Raw genomic sequence first — 12655 nt, 5'->3', positions numbered from 1 at the left:
CGGTTCAGGTCTTGCTCTTAATTGTGTTCTGAGTGTGGTTATGAGCCATCCTGTGTTTAAACCTTGCTGTTAGGGGCTTTTGTAACTACTGTGGGACTGTGCTTTGAGAGAATTGCGTGTTTTCAAACCGGATTTGTTCCAAGTAACAACTCACGGAATAAAAATAAGCTTTGAGCCTGGTTTCTACAGTATTCACAGGGTCTGGTGTCAAAATTCCTCACTTTCCTGTTTCTAAACCCATCAGAGCCAACGCCGCGTGCAGTTCAAGTATGCTCTTTCAGCCTGCAAAATCCTAGTTCCTCCTCGAGGAAGCACATCTCTCGTCAGTTATTTTGACATGGACACTGGAAGTACCAGTTTCCAGTTCCATTTTACGCTCCCTCCGGTTTCCCCATTGGTCTGCGCTGAGCTCGTGGTTTCTGCCGCCTCCCAACCAGGTTCTCCCCACGCCCGCGGTGTGTACGCTGGTGGCGGGGGGGTGTTTCCTGCCCTGTTTGTTGCTCATATCGCAGCACCTTTCCAGCGGGGTTTTCCCCTTTCTGTGTATTTACCTAATTCAGAGCCCGTTTCTAATGGAAGGCTGAGACCCTGGGACATACCTCCAACAGAATTCAAATCCCTGGGTGGGTTGGGTTTTTGCTTCTCCTCAATGGAAATATGCAAATTTGAGTTCTGATGATAATAAAAGAACCAGGGGGAAAAAATTAGCTTGAAGTGAGGTGTTTCCTGAGGTGGCGTTCCCGTGAGGGCGGTCATATTTTACCCGTTGTTTCCTTTAAAGCTGTACGTACAGCTTTTAACGACATCTTTGGGCTCGTCGTTGCCACCCTTGTCCACCCTTGATCCTTCGTTTCTGTCATAACGGCGTGGTTGTGAGGGACGTCCTGACACCGGAAGGCTGGACAGTGACCTGAAACTTGTCCTGCTTGAGTCAATAAACTTGTTCCTGTAGTGTTAGCCTCTCCTTACAGGTGTTGTGGACTCTCTGAACTTAGTTGACAGATAATGGATTTGAATTATTGACAGAGACACGCTGAGGAGTAGCTCAGAGGTCGAGAGATGCTTTGTTTCATCCACCTTCTCCCTGTTCTCTCCACAGGAAGTCTGTCAAGTCCCGAAGCCGAAGTCCCGGGTATTCAAGACACTCGTCATCTCACAGCAAAAAGCAGAGGTCTGGGTCCCGCAGTCGCCATTCCAGTATATCCCCGACAAGGCTCCCGCTCAACTCCAGCCTGGGGACAGAGCTCAGCGGGAAGAAAAAGGAGCGAGCGGCGGCGGCGGCAGCTGCGGCCAAGGTGGACGGGAAGGAGGCAAAGGGCTCGCCCGTTTTCCTGCCTCGAAAGGAGAACAGCTTAGCTGAACTTAAGGAGTCTGGAACAGAATCTAAAAAGGTCAGCAAAACTGTTAAATCTGAGAAATCCTCTTCAGATACCGAGTTAGTTAATTTACTGTATACAAACGCAGAGACTAAAGCCCCCGCGGAGACAACAAAAGTCAGGGCAGAGGAGAACTCCGAGAGGAAACACCCTGTTCCAGTTAGAGATGCAAAGCAGACGGGAACAAAAGACTTGAAACCTGTAGCAGCGGTAGAGGACCTCCGATCTCCAAAAGAGTTGGAGGCAGCAGAGAAGGAGATTCCACCCCCGCTACCCTCAATAAAGTCGCCCCCTCCGCCTCTGCCCACAACCACGCCGCCGCCTCCGACTCCGCCGTTGCCGCCTTTGCCTCCGTCGCCCGCCGTTCCACCTTTGCCACCGTCCCAACCAACTCCCGTTCAGGTCCCTACTTCAGCCCCAACGTCTTTGCCATCTTCCTCCCACCCAAGGACGTCTACTTTATCCTCTCAGGTGAACTCTCAGTCCTCTGTCCAGGTTGCTACAAAGACCCAGGTGTCTGTGACGGCTGCTATCCCGCACCTGAAAACGTCAACGTTGCCTCCGCTTCCGCTCCCCCCTGTTTTAGTTGGGGAAGATGACTTGGATAGGTAAGGTCATGCCAGAGCGTCCCGTTTGCGTTTAAAAATGAAACGTTGAGATAAACGGATTCTTGGTTAGTTGGGCAGCCGGTAGCTTATCCCACGGAGCACACGGAAGAGGTGCCGCTGGGATATGTGCGTTACTGCGCGGCCATTCCTGGGCTTGGCCTTGTCGGGTTTTGATGGGCCTGTGCAGGAAGCTGCGTTTTTTTGGGATGAGGAGGAGGTTTGGCTGCTGTTGGAATGCTGGTCAGCAGAGGTTTCCCACTGCTTTGTTCACATCTATTACAGGAATGAGCTGTGGATCTGGAATTATGCACCCCCTTTGCGTTGCAGCCATTGGCACGGGCTTGTTTTGCGATTGCTTTTTTGATTAATTCCTCCAAAACCTGTACTTAAGTGACAGAAATTCCAATACAAGAACAAAACCAGAGCTGTTTCTGTGCCAAATTCACTGAACATGAGGGCCATGCCCATGTGCAAAGGATGGTGTTGGTTTGACTTGAGTGTTGTCTTAATTATTGAATGATTAATACAGTCCTTATCACTTAAGAAGCAGGTTTTGTTTGCTTGAAAAGGGGGTTAAAAGTGAAACTGCACCCCCTTCAGCTTTGTGTTGTATCGTTTCTGATCCAAACATCAGTCTGGCTCTCCCCTGTAATCGTAGCTCGCGTGCTCTGGCTCTTGGCTGCTGGGTGACTTGGCTTCTGACATGGCTGAAAAACCTTCCTGTGGGGGAAAGAGGGGAAAGGAGCAGAATATCCAAAACACAGGTGGAGAAGAAGAAAACCAAATCTCTCTTTTTCCCTCCTTCCATAGCTGTTGGCATGTTTGAGGGCTGGAGCCCCTCTGCCATGGGGACAGGCTGGGAGAGTTGGGGGGTTCAGCCTGGAGAAGGGAAGCTCCAGGGAGACCTTAGAGCCCCTTCCAGTGCCTGGGGGGGCTACAAGGAAGCTGGGGGGTACTTTTCCCAAGGGCAGGGAGTGACAGGGCAAGGGGTAACAGGGTTAAACGGGAAGAGGGAGATGGAGATGGGACATCAGGAAGAAATTCTTCCCAGAGAGGGTGGGGAGGCACTGGGACAGTTGCCCAGAGAAGCTGTGGATGCCCCATCCCTGGAAGTATCCAAGGCCAGGCTGGATGAGGCTTGGAGCAACCGGGTCTAGTGGAAGGTGTCCCTGCCCATGGCAGGGGGGGGGACTGGGGGGGCTTTAAGGTCCCTTCCCACCCAAACCAGTCTGTGATTCTATGTCGTGCTGTTAACATAAGGTCATGGCTGATATTTTCTCTTCTGCTTGATCTGTTTAGCCTGTAGCTCCCAAACAACTTCTGTATCTCTCTAGCCATCACTAACGATGTTCTGGGTGTCTCCTTGGCTAGTAAAGTTTGGTTTTTGGTGAGGCCATGTTACACCACAGTTATGGCTCGAGAGAGTTACCCTGGGGTGAGGTGAGCACGGTACGTTACGTGTCCCCATTCATTGAACTGAATTTCCTGGCTTGTCCAAGTGCCCATGTAAATGGGGGTAACATCGCCGCGTGCGTGAGGCTCGTGCCTGTTTACGTTGCCCTTCCTCAGCTGTGGAATATTGCTCAGCAAGCATCTGTTGAGTTGAAAGGTGTCTGTGAGCAGCCGCTTTTTAACGGATTGCATATTTTTCCCACCTCGAGCGCCAGCTTAAGGCAGATTCTGCTGCCGTGATCCGTTATTTCAAACACAGGAGTTGTCCTGCAAATACTGACGTTTATTTTACCCTCTCACACCTGGAGCACTGGTTTTACCACCAGGTGTAGCTTAGTTCTGTAGAAGTGAGTTTTCTCCCTGCCGTCCCACTGAGTTGAGGGGTGTGGGCGGTGATTTGCCTGGTTGCTAAGCTTAGCAAATGCGTTTGCGGTGACTTTTTCCCAATAAAAGGATGGGAAATCCCGCTCCGTTTTGCCGAGTGGCAGTGGCATATGGCCCTGCCTGGTTGCAGAAGCTCCCTCTTCGCCAACTGGCTTGGTATTTATGACCCAAACCTTTTCTTAGACCTCCCTTTCCATGCTCTGAGACAAGGAGAACACTCCATGGTAAGCGTAGGGTTTGGAAATGAGCTTTGAAGCGTCGGTGTACAAAACGCCCCTCGCTCGGCGACTTGAACCTTTCTCGATGCTCGCCAAGCTCTCCCGTAATGCTTCTGGACTCCACAGCAGCCGAGGCGTGCCGTGGGTCGTGACGCCTAGCAGGAGGTGTAGAGGAAAAGCTGCTGAGAAGCAAGTGGTAGGGACCCTGTACGTGTCGGGTGTCGCACGCCGAAGCTGGAAACATGTGGTTGGCTGCCTGCAGCGCTAACCCAGTTAAATGCAGACCTGGCTGATGGCATCCAGTACCTGCAGGGGCTACAAGAAACCTGGGGGGGATGTTTTACAAGGGCCTGTAGTGACAGGACAAGGGGTAACGGGTTTAAATTGAAAGTGGGGAGGTTTAGATTAGACATCAGGAAGAAGCTCTTCCTGCAGAGGGTGGGAGCACTGGGACAGGTTGCCCAGAGAAGCTGTGGATGCCCCATCCCTGCGAGTGTCCAAGGCCAGGCTGGATGAGGCTTGGAGCAACCTGGTCTAGTGGAAGGTGTCCCTGCCCATGGCAGGGGGTGGGACTGGATGGTCTTTAAGGTCCCTTCCAACCCAAACCATTCTGTGATTCTATGATTCATTCTATAATTGAAAATGGGAACTGTTTAGCCAGAGGGAGGTAAAGGACCTCCTGGGTCACCTGCAGGTTAAACCCACAGACACACCTTCACCCTTCCCAAGAAAGTCCTGCAAAGGAGTGTTTGTCTAGAAAAAGGCTGAGTCTTTTTGACGGGGTCAGGGGGACCGAGCTGAGCATATGCTGTTAGATTGTTAAATACTGGCATAGCCAGAGGAATCACCAGTTAGAAGGGGATTAAACACACAAACAACTGCTTTTTTGACTGTGAACATTCAGTCTGTAAGAACTGGGCAATAGAGCCGTGCTTCAAATACACGTGGAAGCCGTAAAGAAAGCAAAACCTAGTTTATCCACTCCACTGGAACATTCTTGCCTCCAGGTTGTGGCCTTTGGCTACCTCCATCCCGCCTGGGAGAACTTCTCCGGAGGTTTAACACGGATCCTGCTTTGCAGTGACCCGGCTGGGTGTCATCCCGCAGCTAATGCGGGGTGAGCTTCAGCCTGTGCAGCTTTCCCACTTCTGGCGTTCCTAGGATACGTACTGCTGGAAACAGAGCCTGTCCGGGGATGCTTTCCTCCAGAGGTCTAGGCTGGCATGGCAGGCGATGAGTTCCGTCAGAGCTCAGTGCCGGAATAGTGTCCTTCATCTTGTTTAACTGTGCCGTCGGGTTAGGCAGCGCCTGATTAAAAAATTGGGAAAATGACCTACTTCCATCACTTCATTTACGTGGAGTTGGAGCGTTGGACGTGGTGGTGCTGACAAACAGCAAACCTCCTGCTGCCTGCCCTAAAAACGAACCTCGGCAGGTTGTTCCTTTCCCTTTTTCTTTTCCTGGTGAAGCGGCGATTTGCATGGAGAAGTATTCCTGACTGTTCAGACCTAGAGATTCTCCCTGCTGCACTCCACAAGAGAGAAATCAGGTTCTGCTAATGAGACTCTGGCCAGTCTAAACCCGGCTTCTGGTGCCACTGGTAATTAGTGTGTTTTGGGGGTGTTTTTTTAAGTCAACTTCTGGTTTCTCACCAGTTTTCACAGGTTAGAGCTGCGTTTTCATCTTTGCTAAGGAGTTTCTTATGTAGAAAGATTTAATTCTGGGTTCGGATTTACAGTGGTCCTTAAGTCGAGTGTTTACTTTCCTGGACTAAACAGGAAGGGGAGGGCAGAAGGGGGGTGCTGGCTGATAACCTGAACTGTCTTACGGGAAACTAGAATAACTAATTGCCGCAAATTAAGCGAGTTCTCGTTGTGGAGAGCTGCGTGGCTGTTTGAAGACGGTGGTCCGAGCCTAACCCTTTTCTCTCCTGATGCGTTAGCATTGTAAAATTCCAGGCTGTTTTGTTATGTGCTGTGCTAAATTTGGCACTCAGACCCGGGCTTCTAACTTCACCTTCTCCAGCAGAGCTGTTGTCCTGCAGTAAGCTGCTTTGTTTCTGAACTGGCTGTTAAGTCTGACTCGTGTATTGTATTAACTTTTCGGAGTTTAGTCCAAAAGAGATTCTTCCTCCAAAACCTGTGAAGAAAGATAGAGAGCAGAGACCACGACACTTACTCACGGACCTCCCGCTCCCTCCAGAGCTCCCTGGAGGGGATCCATCTCCTCCCGACTCCCCGGAACCAAAGGCAGCCACACCACCTCAGCAACCGTTCAAAAAGAGACCAAAGTAAGTCTGGCTTTCTTCTTTCGGGCTGGTTTTTTTTTTTTTGAGTCGTTAGGTTTTCGGTTTCCTCAGGCAGATGTCAGTCTAGGTCTTCCAAGCTTATCCCACAGCACTCCCGGAAGAGCTGACTCTGCTCTGTGTGGAGACGGCGCTGCTGAAGGTGCAGTCGCTTCTGGCTGCTGCTTTGCCAGCTCTCGGCAGCCTCCCCACCACGTGCTGCATGAGGAGAACGCTTAACGTGCACTCACCTCTAAATACTTGGCCAGTTTTAGTTCAGTTTCATAAATTCTTCCGGCCCTGGGCTTGTTTGAGTGCTTGTCTTAATTGAGGGAAGTGAAACGTGGAGAACACGAGTTCATCTTTCTGATTTTTCTTATGGTGCCTTAACTGTTTCCTGCGGGTTGCCTTCTGTTTGGACCACTCACGCTCACGGGCCACTTCCCCGTGTAGTTGAGAACTGACAGTATAGCAGTTGGGGAAGAAGGTGGCGTGAGCGGCGCACCGAATGGAGCCGGTGCTTCAGGCACTGTACGGATGCTGCGATGGCTCCTGGTGTTTTCCCTTTCACTGGCAGAAATGGCCGGAGTGCGGCATACTCAGCCTCCAGCCACGTCCGCCCTGAAATCCTCTCAGTTTTGATTTAGCCTGCAGACCAAGGAAACCTCCTGAGGAGTATCCCTGTGTTCAGCTCATGCTGCTCCTAGGAATTGGTTATTCCGAGCAGGGAAAAACACCTTTTTTGTGCCCGATTGAAGCGTTGGTCGTTGCAAGGCACGTACGACTTCTCCCAATAACAAAACCTGAGCAGTTGTCAAGGGAGCAAGCTCCCTCGGCGTGTCTATGCAGACTGCTAGCTGGGCTTGCTATCCAATAAAAATCAGATGTCCCACTGTGGTCACTTTTTTTAGAGAAAGATACTGGTTTGGGTCTCCGTCAAGCTACTCCCGGTTAAAAGTATCTACTGAGACCTTTGTGGACATGACTGCCTGCCCTGGGTAGGCTGTAGCCAAATGGTTCCGCCACCTCCACGTCTGGAGAAGTGAGGTGGCGTAATATCCATTTTGGTTGTCTCCCCCACTCTTTGCACTCCTTATTTCCCCAGGAGGAACGGCGTATTTGTTGCTCGTTAGCCGTACGCAGCCAATTAAGGCACAGCTGGAGTGAAAGGATCTGACCGAGTGTTCTGGTAGTGCACTTCAGTACCCGAATTAAATAGGGGGATAATATTCCCGTGTAGCAGGGCCTGTGTCTGGGGTGGTTGAGATTACGTGGCCTAATCCACTAAACTCTCAACACTCGGTCGCTGAGAGTGTGAAGACAAGGTGCCTGACCTCTGCTTTTTGTTTTTAGGGTACAGCTTAGAGCAGCCGAATGGGGAGTGGGTGGGTGGGTGAGGTGGAGCCCCTGGATGTCTAACAGGTCTCTGCCCTCTTTCAGAATCTGTTGTCCTCGGTATGGAGAAAGGAGACAGACGGAAAGCGACTGGGGGAAGCGTTGCGTGGACAAGTTTGATATCATTGGGATTATCGGAGAAGGGACATATGGGCAGGTGTACAAAGCCAAGGACAAGGATACAGGTAAGGAGGCCAAGTGGCCGCAGGGTGACTCTGCTTTAAGGCCTGTACTGTGGGGGTGCTTAAAACCCATCCCAGCATTAGCGGTGTTGCTGGTTAATGACTAATACCTGTAGGACTGGAAATCCAGAGGAGGCCATGGGGATGCTCCGAGGGCTGGAGCCCCTCTGCCATGGGGACAGGCTGGGAGAGTTGGGGGGTTCAGCCTGGAGAAGGCAAGCTTCAGGGAGACCACAGAGCCCCTTCCAGTGCCTGGGGGGCTACAGGAAAGCTGGGGGGGACTTTTCCCAAGGGCAGGGAGTGACAGGACAAGGGGTAACGGGTTTAAACAGAAAGAGGGAGATGGAGATGGGACATCAGGAGGGAATTCTTCCCGGAGAGGGTGGGGAGGCACTGGGACAAGTTGCCCAGAGAAGCTGTGGATGCCCCATCCCTGGAAGTGTCCAAGGCCAGGCTGGATGAGGCTTGGAGCAACCTGGTCTAGTGGAAGGGGTCCCTGCCCAGGGCAGGGGGTGGGGCTGGATGGGCTTTAAGGTCCCTTCCCACTCAAACCATTCTGTGATGCTATGAAACAGCTCCTGCTCTGGAATAAGCATTTGCATCAGGTGTTTTCACAAGGGGCAAGAGAACAGAAGCTCTGAAATCCTGACTTAGTGCCCAGCTGCCTTCTCTGCTCCTGAAACCATGTGCCCTGTGTGCACGACCTGACATGTGGTCAGAAGGTCGTGACTGAACCCCTGCTTTTCCAACGGGCCTCTGTCAGGCTTCACGGTAGCAGAGCGTGAGTGGGACCGCAGTGTAAATGTGTGTGCACCCGGATAACTCTGCGCTGACGCAGATTAAGAGAAGCTCTGGTGTCTTCTGTCCCGAGCTGTTGGTGTTGTAACTCCTGATGGAGCAACTTAACAAAAATTAGTAGGGCGGTGACTAAAGATGCCTTGGTGGATGTTGGCCACGCTCGTGGCTACTTCCAGCTTCCCCCCTGGGAACCCAGAGTTGTTAGCAGCGACGTGTGCAGGGGCTTTGACGCTGGCTCCTTCTGGCAGGTGAACTGGTGGCTCTCAAGAAGGTGCGACTGGACAATGAGAAGGAAGGCTTCCCCATCACGGCCATCCGCGAGATCAAAATCCTCCGGCAGCTGATCCACCGCAGCGTTGTTAACATGAAGGAAATCGTCACGGACAAACAAGATGCACTGGATTTCAAGAAGGACAAAGGTAGTATTTGCTGCCGGGTGTGGCTTCGATTAGCCAAAGAGGTGATGCAACTCCATTTGTTTATTCCTGGTGTAAAACTGAACATCTCAACTCCGGTGTAGATTTTTTTTTTGCATTCCTCCTGGATACATGGTTCCAGCAAGTCTGGCACCTGGATTTGGCCTTATATCAAAGGATAGATTCCAGTTACAATGAGTTGTCGCACTGCGGAGCAGAGGTAGACATGGGCTTAAAGGGATGTGTCGTGTTCCTCTGGGAATGTGGAAGAGCAGTCTTAAAGCCTTAGCAGGGTCACTTCTGACACTGATTAGTGCCAACAAACTCACTATTAGTGTGGAAAACTCTGTCCTCTGGCACTGTGGGAGAAGGGTGTTCCAGCATCCCACTAGCTGTTGTTTGGGGGTTTCCCTTCCGTGAGAGAGCAGGGGACAGAGCAGACATCGCTTTAAGCCACACGTAGCAGTAGTCTCTTGGGCTAGCTTGAAAGAAAACCCAGAGTGGATGGGTAAATGTGACCAGGACTTCAAAGAAATTTATCTGGGGGGGCGTATTTTGATTTCAGATGTTTAGCTCGATGCATTAAAGGGGCTATGTGAGTGTGGGTAAATGTGACCAGGACTTCAAATAAATTTGTGGGGCATATTTTGATTTCAGATGTTCAGCTCGATGCATTAAAGGGGCTACATGAGGATTTTTGTCCTCCCCTGGAGGAAAAAATCTTTATTCTAGGGTGCCCAGTAAGCCCTAAATACCAGACGGCTGCATGGGAGAAAAGGGAATGCACTCAGCAGGGCACCAAAAAAACGTTTCAACAATTGAATCTACTTTCATTCTTTCTTTTTCTCGGTCTCTCTCATCTTAAAACACGTTTCTGTCTTTCACCAGGTGCCTTTTACCTTGTGTTTGAGTACATGGACCATGACCTAATGGGGCTGCTAGAATCTGGCTTGGTACATTTCTCAGAGGACCATATCAAGTCTTTCATGAAACAGTTAATGGAGGGTTTGGATTATTGTCACAAAAAGAATTTCCTTCATCGAGATATCAAATGCTCCAACATCTTATTGAACAACAGGTAAGCTGGGAGTAGATCCAAGCTCTTCTCTGCGCTCTCCCGGGGCTCAGTGGGTTCTCCGGACCCTAACCCTAAGGGTTGCCAGCTGCAGTTTCAGGCCCCGGCCCCCCCCGGGTTCTGGCTAGGAAAGCTGGGCAGGGAGCAATGTCGGTGCAGCACCACGCTCCTCTTGGCAGGCCTTTGCAATCCCAATTATCCCGGGACCTATGGGATTTATGGTTTTCCGGACCCTAACCTGAACCCTAATCCTAATAGTTGCTGACACGTTTCCTTCCCCAGCCCCCCCGGGTTCTGGCTAGGAAAGCTGGGGAGGGAGCAGTGTCAGTGCAGCGCCGTGCTGCTCCGAGAACACGTGGTTATCTACACCCTGAGCATGCTCAGGAGCAGGCGGCGTTGCCCTGCTGTAGGAGTACACCCTGTGTGTTTCAGCAGTGGTGTGACGGGTGGCGGTAATTAAGCTTTCCTGCGTGCTGGCTGAGAACCCAGCTCCTGCGAGGGCGAGCAACCTGCGACTTAACTCGCCGTTACAGCAGGCTCTCCGTGTGAGCTCCGCTCACCGTTCTGTAGCTCCTTACAGTTAACTTTCTTCTGTGTTGACTGGAAGTGGGTCTCTGTACCCTTCGTCTCCATGGTATTTTGGCAAAAATGCTGTTTATTGGAAGTGCTTGTGTGCCGGGAAACTCTCGAGGGTTAAGGCAGGAGGCAGCAGTTCTCCATGGATGCTCTCTTCTCCGCACAGCAGCGTTTGGCCGTAACATAGTTCGTCACAGGGTACATAAGTTACTCGCTTGTTGTTAATTCTCAATTCTCCACCTGGGTATCCGTAAGAAAACTCTTGAGCCTGTGAGAATAATACTGTGTGTAACTGCATCCACGTGTCTGGGAATCCATCTAAAGTATTCCTCTGGGACATCGGTCTCCTGGGAAGGGTTTGTGATAGGGACTGAATTACTGCTTTTGTCTTTTTTTTTTCCTTGTTTCTTTGAAGCATTAAATAGGGTTGGAAAAAGTGAGACTGGCATATCCAAAAGTAGCTCCTGCAAACATCGCTTTATTAGGCCTTTCCCTGATGGGGGGGGGGGTGTGTGTTTCTTACCCTTCACTACTTGCCCAGCTGTGGTTCAAACCAGGGACTGCTTTTTCTTTCAGTGGGCAAATCAAACTTGCGGATTTTGGACTCGCCCGACTCTACAGCTCAGAGGAGAGGTGAGACATAGCGGGGTGGAGGAAGGGAGGGGAGGTAGTTCACATAAGTGGGATGAGTTCCTTTCTTCTGAATAGCCACGTAGTCCCTTCACTTGGAAGTCTTGGCATTGCCTGAGAAATTATTTCCAGTGTAAGGAGTATAACGCAGCTCCAGCTGTTGGGGAAAAATACACTCCTGGCGGGTATTAATAGCTCCTCCAGCTGATAAGGAACCAAAACGTCACCTCTGCTCACCGTGACCACGTTTGGCTCCAGGGTCAGTCACCATTTGGTCATGGCAGCCTGCTGCTGCCTGTGACAGGTCAGGGGGTTTCAGTCTGGCGTACCTGCATGCAGGCAGAGCTGTAAAATCTGCGATACCCCATCAGCTTTATTTAACTCGGGCGGGTGCCATGGAAATCTATAGACACTTGAAAGCCCACTGCTGCTGTGTACGTGCCCAACCTGGCAGCTGGGAAGCAATAATGGCATTTTAGGAGGGTTTTTGTGGCTTTTGGCATCAGTTTATGTGTGTCTCTTGCATTCCAGCCGTCCGTACACAAATAAAGTCATTACGTTATGGTATCGACCTCCAGAATTGCTGCTAGGTGAGGAGCGTTACACGCCGGCCATAGATGTGTGGAGCTGTGGGTAAGTGCCTGGTTTGTGTCTCGTGTCCTCTTTGGGCCGTGAATGTCAGCACATAAAGGGTATCGTGCTAAGGGAAGGCAGTCTTTGATTTGTGCTAATCCCTGACGCTATTCCAGCCAGGCAAAGCCTGTTGTGACGGTGTAGCAATACTCTCCAAAGTCTGTGCTTTGAGGAAATAGGTGTGTGTCCTACCGAAAGCTCTACTGTTTGGTAAAAACACCTAGAATATGACTTTTCTTGGGACGTGAGAGCATCAAAGGAATTGTGGTGGGTGACCCTGGCTGGGGGTGGCAAGTGCCCACCAAGCTGCTCCATCCCTCCTCTCCTCCACTGGGCAGGGGGGAAAAAATAGGATGGAATGCTCACAGCTCAAGTCAAGGGCAGGGAGAGATCCTGCCCATCCATGGGCAAAGCAGACTCAGCCTGGGGAAAAATCAATTTATCAATCACAATAAAAAGAGAACTAAAACCAAACCTTTAAACGCCTTCCCCACACTGCTCCATTCTTCCTGGGCTCAATTCACTTCCAGTTTCTCTACCTTCTGCCCCCTGTGCAGCGCAGGGGGATGGGGAATGGGGGTTGGGGTCTGTTTGTCACATGTCTCTGCTGCTCAGGGGGAGGACCCCT

The 12655-nt window shown here is 51.0% G+C and overlaps 1 protein-coding gene across 1 annotated transcript in view; it reads left to right on the top strand.

Moving 5' to 3' along the window:
* LOC104510463 (cyclin-dependent kinase 12-like) overlaps positions 1 to 12031 on the top strand; it is an 18041-nt gene extending 6010 nt beyond the window's left edge. The window contains 7 exon segments of the mRNA XM_010152718.1: positions 1100 to 1984; positions 6152 to 6328; positions 7763 to 7902; positions 8946 to 9116; positions 10002 to 10191; positions 11341 to 11397; positions 11926 to 12031. Of these exon segments, the coding sequence (XP_010151020.1) occupies positions 1100 to 1984; positions 6152 to 6328; positions 7763 to 7902; positions 8946 to 9116; positions 10002 to 10191; positions 11341 to 11397; positions 11926 to 12031 (1726 nt within the window).
* The last annotated feature ends 624 nt before the right edge of the window (positions 12032 to 12655 follow it).

Source organism: Eurypyga helias, unplaced genomic scaffold (genome assembly GCF_000690775.1).
Source record: "Eurypyga helias isolate BGI_N326 unplaced genomic scaffold, ASM69077v1 scaffold16085, whole genome shotgun sequence".
NCBI classification, from domain to species: Eukaryota; Metazoa; Chordata; class Aves; order Eurypygiformes; family Eurypygidae; genus Eurypyga; species Eurypyga helias.
The sequence above is the reverse complement of the archived record's forward strand: the minus strand, read 5'-3'. Positions and strand labels throughout refer to the sequence as shown.